This window comes from Gekko japonicus, unplaced genomic scaffold (assembly GCF_001447785.1).
Source record: "Gekko japonicus isolate JY-2015 unplaced genomic scaffold, Gekko_japonicus_V1.1 scaffold2639, whole genome shotgun sequence".
In the NCBI taxonomy this organism is placed as follows: Eukaryota; Metazoa; Chordata; class Lepidosauria; order Squamata; family Gekkonidae; genus Gekko; species Gekko japonicus.
Window position 1 is genome coordinate 177,072 of NW_015171581.1, and position 9,527 is coordinate 186,598.

At 43.4% G+C, this 9,527-nt stretch overlaps 1 protein-coding gene across 1 annotated transcript in view; it reads right to left on the reverse strand.

Moving 5' to 3' along the window:
- Positions 1-9,527, reverse strand: part of TSPAN32 (tetraspanin 32) — a 65,816-nt gene that overhangs the window by 6,791 nt on the left and 49,498 nt on the right. The window contains exons 5-6 of the mRNA XM_015419822.1: positions 6,680-6,781; positions 4,362-4,454 (exon numbers count right to left, since the gene is read on the reverse strand). Of these exons, the coding sequence (XP_015275308.1) occupies positions 4,362-4,454; positions 6,680-6,781 (195 nt within the window). The remainder of the gene's footprint in view (positions 1-4,361; positions 4,455-6,679; positions 6,782-9,527) is intronic.

A 9,527-nucleotide genomic window follows, 5' to 3' on the forward strand; every position in this document is an offset into this window, starting at 1 on the left:
AAGTGGTCCCTATTTATCTACTTGCAGTTTCTTGCTTTCAAACTGCTAGGTTGGCAGGAGCTGGAACTAGAGACGGGAGCTCACTCCGTCATGCGGGAACTTGGGTTTCGAACTGCTGAACTACTGACTTTTCACAACCTGCAGTTCAGCGTCTTCACCCCTTGAGCCACCGCAGCTCCTTTTTTTTGACATAGAAGGGTGTAAACTGACTTTAAGGCCACACTGTTCGTATGCTTCATCATTGTTAACCTGCTCTGAGTGAGCTATCAATTGTTTCACATGCCCTATATCATTTGCAGGCTGCTGGTGTTCGCAACAGAAATCAGTCAGGTGCCTCTGGGAAACTCACAAGAAGGACATCAAGGCAAGAGCTCTCCCCTGCTGCTTTTCTAGCATGTGATACTCAGAAGTGTTATTTCCTTTGAACACAGGGGTTCCATTTAACTTCCCTGACGATCCACCTTTTATTATAGGTGCAATCATCATGAACTCAGAATATGGGGAAAATGTTTAGAACTAGTTTGAACATATGGCAGAGTTAACTAGTGAAACTCAGTAGTTTTCTAGCATGTGATACTCAGAAGTGTTATTTCCTTTGAACTGGACAGGGGTTCCATTTAACTTCCCTGACGATTCACCATTTATTATAGGTGCAATCACCATGAACTCAGAATATGGGGAAAATGTTTAGAACTAGTTTGAACATATGGCAGAGTTAACTAGTGAAACTCAGTAGCTGACATATCTCCTGCACTGTAATCTGTACACGGACCTAAGGATCACACATTTATATTCTCTTTTAACCAGTATGGGTGCTTGTTCTGATGCACTTAAGGTGCATAGACTTTTAAGTGATCTCAGCCCGGACATTACAGAGAAGGTGGCTAAGTTTCTCTCCTTGGCTTTAAAGCTTGGTGGAATCTAAGGTTAAAAGAATCTAAGGTACTTTTAGATTTTTATATGTGTGCTTTCTACTGGTTTTAAAATGTATAAATGGTACTGATATTTTATGCCAATAAAGGCTGACTTGACTTGAGCTGACATATCCATGTTTCAGGATCTACGGGGTACAAAGGAATGAACTTAATATCTACATGGAGCAGAAGTACAATTCCCATCACAATCTCCGGATTATAAATAAAATAAAAGGTTTCATTTTGGTTTGCCTATCCCAAGAGAGTGTTTTATAAACAGGAAAACATTGGGTTGCCTATCCTAAGAGAGTATTTTACAAAGACCTAAGATTCATCTTAGATACCTATTTTTATTTTTACCTTGCCAAAAGGATCCCAGGAAGCTTAAAGCTATATTATAGCATTTAAAATTATGACAGTTCAGTTTCTACCTGTGTGTATATGCGGGGTGGGTGGGACAGATGTTACATTGTCAAGGGCTTTGATTTCTTCCAACTCTCTACTAGATAACATGCTTAAAACATGGGACAAATACAGGAAACTCTTAGGTAAAGGTAAAGGTTCCCTTGCTCGAAAGCCAGTCGAATCCGACTCTAGGGTTGCGGTGCTCATCTCCGTTTCCAAGCCGAAGAGCCAGCGCTGTCCGAAGACGTTTTCCATGGTCATGTGGCCGGCATGACTAAACACCAAGGCGCACAGAACGCTGTTACCTTCCCACCGAAGTGGTACATATTTATCTACTTGCAATTTCTTGCCTTCGAACTGTTAGGTTGGCAGGAGCTAGAACCAGAGACGGGAGCTCACTCTGTCATGCGGCACACTCGGGTCTCGAACTGCTGAACTACCGACCTTCCATAGCCTGCAGTTCAACGTCTTAACCACTTGAGCCACCGCAGCTCCCCAGGTATTTCTCCTTTAATGACTTTTATTAATCAGAACTGGTTCCCACCAGGGAAGGATTTAAGTGAATTTAGAGAATGGAGATATTTTGGCTTGTTGGTGATTATTAATTGGATCTTAGATGAATCTCCTTTTCTGTAGGAAAATATATTAATACATATAGTTACATTCCTGAGACAGTTGGGCAGAAATGTGACACATTGGCCCCGGTCACATGGGAGGATTTGCCCCACGAAATGGACAGAGGGAGGGGGCATCAAACGGGCGCGATCATACGGCAACATCTGGGAAGCGTAGCGCACCTGTCTCCAACCCATATCGTCGGCCCGAAGAAGCGGATTTAAAAGACACTGGGGAAAAGGTAGTAGCTTCCGGTAAATGCGCAGCACGGGTGGGCGTCTGATCAGAGACATGCTGGTAGCCCGTGGCATCTAGCAGCTGTCCGCGACCCGCGCATGCACAGTAAGGCAGTACTGCTGTGTTGCCTCCCTGGTGTGATCGGCTGCCGATGGCCTGAGGACAGAGCCGCGGGGGACCATAAGATCGTGCTCCTACACGTCTTTTAGCTCCGCCTCTAAAATGCCTCCCTTTCAGTGCGGATTTTCCTGCTCGTGTGACCAGGGCCATTATATACCCTACCGCACATGATTTCCTTTGTTCTTTAGATGTTTTATAACGATGTTGTTGTTAAAGTAACATTCTGTCAAGTCTATTTAGGCTGTAATTCTAAACATACCTATTTTTTATTTTTTCAATGTTTACCTTGACAAAAGGTTCCCAGGAAGCTTAAAGCTATATTATAGCATTTAAAATTATGACAGTTGTTTAAAAATGATAACAGATCACAAAAAGTTCAGTTTCTACCTGTATGTATATGCGGGGTGGGTGGGACAGATGTTACATTGTCAAGGGCTTTGATTCCTTCCAACCCTCTACTAGATAACATGCTTAAAACTTGGGACAAATATAGGAAACTCTTAGCCCCAGGTATTTCTCCTTTAATGACTTTTATTAATCAGAACTGGTTCCCACCAGGGAAGGATTTAAGTGAATTTGGAGAATGGAGATATTCTGGCTTGTTGGTGATTATTAATTGGATTAAAGATGGGGCAATCTTAGATAAATCCATAGTGGAAGAAAGATTTGGAATTAAGATCTCTTGGTTTAGATATTTTCACCTGAAAAATCTGACCACTAATCTGATCAGGTCCAAGGATCTGCTCTGACCACTAACCCTGTTTGAGGACTTAATTCAGAATGGGAATGATGGTAAACAAAGTATGATTTCTGGCCTTTATAGATCATTACTAATGGCAATATATAAAGACCCTTTACCATACAAAAAAATGGTCTGATTCTTTTAAACTGGCCTTTTCAAAATCTGATTAGAAACCGATTTGGGATTTCCCCTCCAACAACTCCTGCTATTGGAATATTAAACCCTAATTTTATAAGTTGTTATCTAATTGGTATTTAACACCACACAAATTAAACCTGATGAACAAGTCTTTGAGCCTACTATGGTCCCGGTCACACGAGCGGGAAAATCCGCAGTGGAAGGGAGGCATTTTAGCGCTGGATCAAAAAGATGTGCGGTAACGCAATCATATGGTTCCCCAAGGTGCCACGCATATGCCAATAGCCGGCGATCACATTTCAATGTTGAAGCGCATCAAAGGCTAGGAAGAACCGGCATGGTGCGATCAGACGTGCAGCGCTCGGCACCAGACAGTCACATCCAGTGTGATGGGACACATGTGCGTGCTGGATGCGCTGGATTAACTCCACTTCCATGATCCGACGCTCGCCCGCGACCCACATTTTCTGGATGCTATTACACTTTTTCTGGTACTTTTTAAATCCGCTTCTTTGGGCTGATGGTACGGGTTGGTGACGGGTGCGCTATGCTTCACAGATGTTGCCGTATGATCGCACCCATTTGATGCACCCTCAATCCGTCCATTTCTTGGGGCAAATCCTCCCATGTGACCGGGGCCTTTGTTGGAGATCCTGTAAGTAGGAAGGTACTGTTTTACATATGTGGTGGGAATGCCATCTGGTTCAGGACTTCTGGAAGGTGGTTCATAAAGAGATATCCAACATGGTTGGTCTTTTATTGCCTTATTCTCCAGAATGTTTGTTATTAGATTTTTGGGCCGACTCTTTGCTTGATAAAAATACCACATTTCTTGTCTCTAACTCTAATTATTAGGAGATGGCTCCTCAGTGCCCCTGCTGAAGTACCCACCTGAGCTGAGAGGTGGTTTGCCCCTCAGTTGGGGAGACCAAGTAGATGCATGTATAAGCAACAGCAATTATAAGGATGGAGACAGGTAAAGATGCTGTGATTTGGCTGAAATGCCTTGGAGATCCATGGGGACCTCAAGTAAGATAATGATGTCTCTTTGCCTCCCACCTGTGCTCTATCTGTATATCGGTAAATAAAGCAAGTATTACAAACATGTCCTAGTATTATAAAGCAGGTATTAGAAAAACACCCTAAATGCTGCCCTGGGGATCACTATAAGTCTCCTAATGTAACAGTACCTCTTTAGTTGTTCCTGCTGTTTCTGACTGGCATGTCTCATTTTCAATATGGCTTGTTTCTTCAAAGAGTAGCTTCTTTCCACAACAGAGAAACTGAAATACGAAAATAAAACACTGCCCATATTATTATTATTATCTTCATTCTTTTCCTGATGTAGACACTTCACCATAGCATAGGCTTGCCAAGTCCCCCCGGGGGGCGGGGAAACCCCCGTCCCAGAGGCCCGTTCCCTACCGCCACTGGATCGGGCCCCGGGGGGAACTCCACCCCGATGTGCACATCACCAGGAAGTGATGCGACCATGCCGGGCATGCTGGGGGCGGGGCCACGGTCATCCGAGGGAAAACTCTATGGTTTTGATCCTCAAAAAACAGGATCACGAAACTGCGGGGGAAATCGGGCAAAGCCGTGGGTCAAAATGCAGCCCCGCGGCTTCTGGTGTGAAATTGACCAATAGTATCGGGGCAAACGGCGGCGCAACATTGAGGCAGCTCTAGTGCAAAATCAGCCTTTGTATGTGTATGGGGGGATACACAAAGCTGCCTCTGTGCAGGCTTCACTTTGCTACCACAGAGGGAGCTTGCATCTCCTCTGCCTTTACTCCCCTGCCTCGAAATCCTGATCCAACACTGACTTAAACGCCTTCCCCTGTGCTTTGCTCATGGTTTTGTGTTTTTAAAAAAGCCATTCTGGCTATTTACCCTGGCTTTTTTTTTTTTTTTTTTGCTTTGTTGCAATGACCTGCATTGTTTCGGGTGTGCTTAGTGAGTTCCTGTGGAAAGGCCTTCTGTGATGAACTGACCTCCAAAAAGCAGGATGCTTAGGAGAACAAATTCAGAGAGCTGGGAGATTAAAGGTTAATGCCTCGCTATAAAGCACTTTGATTGACAGGCTGCTGCCTGCATGCACCCCCTTCTCTCTGATTGGTTAGCACCAGCTGAGGAGAGTTTTATAAACTTGTGAGTCTTGTCGGAGTCAGTCAGTCATCATTTGGACTTTGACTTGGCAGTTGCCGGTCAGGAGAAGTGTGTGTGTCAGTCTGAGGGAAACAGACAAGTCACTTGAGAAGTGAAAGGACACACACGGTACACCAACACATTTGGGGAAAAGTTCAGAAATCAGAACTTATCGTCTAAGTGTGAGCACTCGCTGAATTCCGCTTGTTCACAGTCTCCAGAACCGGGGGTTGAGCTTTGCCAGAAGAGGCTGGGCAGTTGGTGGGAAACTGCCAGCCTAGCCAAACAGGAAAGGATTTTCTATGAAACTATTGCTGAAAGAAATCTACAAGATAAACCAGTCTCTCACAGCAAAGAACTGAGCCTCTTAGAATTTAAGCTTCAATTATACTCTGTTGCCTGCTCAAGATATTCTAATTTTCTTTTAAAGAACTACAGTTTCCTCAACTCATCATCCCCTGCCCTATTCCTGATCCAACTGTGCCTGTTCAATAAAACCTACCTTTTTGTTTCAACTTTACTTTGTGTCAAGTGCCATTCCCAAAGGGTTATATAAAAGGGGTCCTGCTGAGTTACAAGAAAACTCTGGCCTGTGTAAGAGTCAGAGTGGTGAACAGTGTTTTGGCAGGAGACTCTGCCTCACAAAAGAGAAGAAGCAGGGGTCCATCATGCCGTCTCAGCAGCCACCCTGCCATTATAGAACTACCATTGCCATTAAGGAGCTTCATTTAACCCCCTCACAGTAAGTCATCCAGCTGCACTTGAAAACATATTTATGCTAGATGGCCTTTGAATAGCTCTCATGTGCATTTTTTTAATGTCCCATTGGTATTATGGCTTTTTACGACTGTATTTTATGTTTTTGCACTGTGAGGCACCATGACTATTTTGTTGGAAGGGCAAAATAGAAATTATCTAAATAATGGAGTCAAGCTGACACATATTTGTCACGTCACCATTTCATAACATGAGTGCTAGAATATCAGACTATGAATCTCAGTAGCTCAGTATTGAGTGGAGTGTTTGCCTTTTTTTCCGCCTGAATGGAGATATATATTCCCCCCTGTGCGTTGTTAGCCTGTTTTCCATGCCAGAGCACTGTGAAGAACTAAAAAGACACAATAATAAAAAAGTGGTACTCCCTACTCTAAGGAACAAGGAACAAAAGGCATGATATAGTCAAGGTTAAAGCAAGATTTCACTCGGACAGAAATCAGTAGGTCTTCAGTGTGCTTAAATCTGGCTGGATCATACTAAAAATGTGTATTTGTATATATCCTACTGAAGTAAAACCTCTCAGGGTCTACATTCTAGAAACATGTTTCTTTGGAACTGCCGATACCAGCGTGTGAGCTGATTACCGTTTCATGGATGGTAAGTAGCTCCTGTCTTCTGTTATTGGAAGAGTTGCTTCTCACTTCCTCGTAAACAAAGTCATACACATCCATCATTGCATCTTCAGCCTACAAAGTGAACACAGCAAGAAGAAGATTTTGCAAGTGCCAGCCATTTCTCAAGGTAGAATCTCAAATCACAGGCAATCATAGTCTGTATGCCGTGATACTACAGGAGTGCAAAACAACAACAACAACAACACACACATTATGGAGTATTGGGTACAAAATCCAATTTACTGAAAACCAAAGCATTCACTTTGGTTTTATCAACAAGTATATGTTTCTAGCCCTTGTGGCTGCAAAAAAATATATGTGAAAGTATACAGGGCTGGGCAATGCCAGCCAAAATTAAAACTGCCAAAGACAAAGGGGACCCTTAGTGTATAAATATTGTCACAAACAATATCCACCAAGGGAAGACCATCTACAATTCACAACTATGTCCAAAACTATATATTATAGTCATTGAAAGACAAAGAAGGGTTAGTGGCCGCAACCCAATAGAGTATGTAAACATAGATCCAACAATTTGCTCATAACTATCAAACATAGTTTAAACAAGAAACATAGTCAAGACCAACAGTAGGCTCTTCTGTAATTCCATACATAAGTGGTGTCCATAGACCTCCAAACTGAAAGTAACTGTAACAGAAGACTCCCACTGTGGAAAGAATAACAGCCGAAGGCCTCTCCCAGGTATGAATCAAGTGTTTCAATTATCTTCAACAGCGGCTGGTAAGACGGAACCCAATTTCCAAAATAACGTAGGCACAGCTCAAAAGCTTCAATGGAATCCTAGGGTTCAACTTTATACTCTACATGTAGTAGAATTCAGTGTTTCTTGGTACAGGATGTGAATTGCCTGGGCACAGAATTGTAATTGACTTCGGGCTGAGTAAGAACATAAGAACATAAGAGATGCCAATGTTGGATCAGGCCAAAGGCCCATCCAGTCCAACACTCTGTATCCCACAGTGGCCAGAAATACCAGGTGCCATCAGGAGGTCCACCAGTGGGGCCAGGACATTAGAAGCCATCCCACTGTTGACCCCCCCAAGCACCAAGATGACAGAGTACACACATCCCTGCTCATATTATCTCTTGAGAATGAATCAAGACAGCAGGTAATGATGTCAAGGAGCTACAAAAAATCTCCCTGAAGCTTTAGACACCAGCTAGATTGACTCCACTGATGAAATATCTGAAATTAATATTTATTTATTTATTATTCATATTTATACCCCACCCTCCCAGCGAACCCGCGCTTGCTTTAGAATTCAACACACATAAGGCATTCTTACAGTGCAAAACAAATATTCAGCCAAGTAAACCAGTCCAGAAGATTCACACCCTGAAAGAACGTTATTTGATTTGGCTTTTTTTTTTTTTTTTTACAAAAGGGAGTACACAGAAACCTCCAGCTATATTTCTCTATTTTTTTGGAATGAGTTCTTGCCACAAACCCCTTGGGTGGGTGGGATTTTTGCCATGGAACAGACACTGCTGGTTCTTGTATTGTTTCCAAGAACAAAATATCTGGGAAACTTAACAGTGCAATCCTCTGCAAGTTTACTCAGAATTCCAGTTTATCATTGGTTTACTCCTATGTAAACATATATAGAATTGCAGTCTTGATTATCCAAGTTTTATTACAATTGCATATGGATATGGGGCTTTCATATAGAAAAGTCAGCCATAATATTTCTCCAAATGGCGGGACAGGAAATCATGATCAGTGGGTGATTAGGGGATGATATGTAAATGCTTCAAAAACATCTGCTCTGATTTCGATGCCAAATCAGAGCAAAGCTTCCTTGCATCACAGAATCCATTATGCTGTGTAAATTATAGTCAACTGCATCTGTGGCAAACATTGACCATCTGTGGACTGCAGGCACTGATCTCTACAGAAAAGACTCAAGAGCCCTGCACCATTGAGAATCTAAAATATATTGGACTTCCGGTTTACGGCGGTGCGCTGAGCAGACTCACCTCCCAGACCTCCCGGGGGTGAAGCTGCGCACCAGCGGAAAGGAGGGGGGTGAGGCATCGCTACCCCCCCAGGAGCCTGGCGAAAGGCTCCTGGCCAGGGGACTTCTGAGAGGTCGCCTCTTCGTCAGCGCGATGCTGGGGAATCGAGGCGCTTCTCCATCCCGACGGTCCCTCTGCTGAGTGTCCGAACGGAACTAGTGACGATGACCGGGACAAGCGCTGGAGATTGAGCGGCTAAAATGGAGGCTAAGCGAGGTCATATGACCGAATATGAACAGTGAGTTGGACTAAAGCATATTTGCTATTTAAAAAGAAATCTCCTCACACCACAGACTAGAAGTAAAGCGAGTGGGGGAAGGGCCCCTCCCTTGTGCATAAACTTAAAAGCGAGACCGGGGGGGAGCGAAAGCAAAAGTGATAAAATCTGTTGGGAAAGACTTACCAAGGCGCGTATGAGCGCATATTCAGATACTTTACATTTTTTTGCGAAAGTAAACAATCCATAAAGATGGTGGGGAAGAGGACTGAGAAAGAGAAACTTTTAAAAGCGAAAGTAGCTGAGAGCCCACGACTCGAAGGAACCACCGAGCTGGCCAAAAGGTTGGCAGAGTCCCTGCGCCCCCTGCTGGATCAGATTACTAATCTCAAGGAACAGTTGTCAACAATGAACCAATGTATCACTACTCAGCAGACACAATTGAACGAGACTCTCAAAATTACGGAACAAACAGCTGAGAAAATGAAAGAAGTTGACGCCACCGCTCAGAAGGTGAAGGAAAAGGTACAAAAATTGGAAAAGAAGCAAGTGTCTACAGATGGA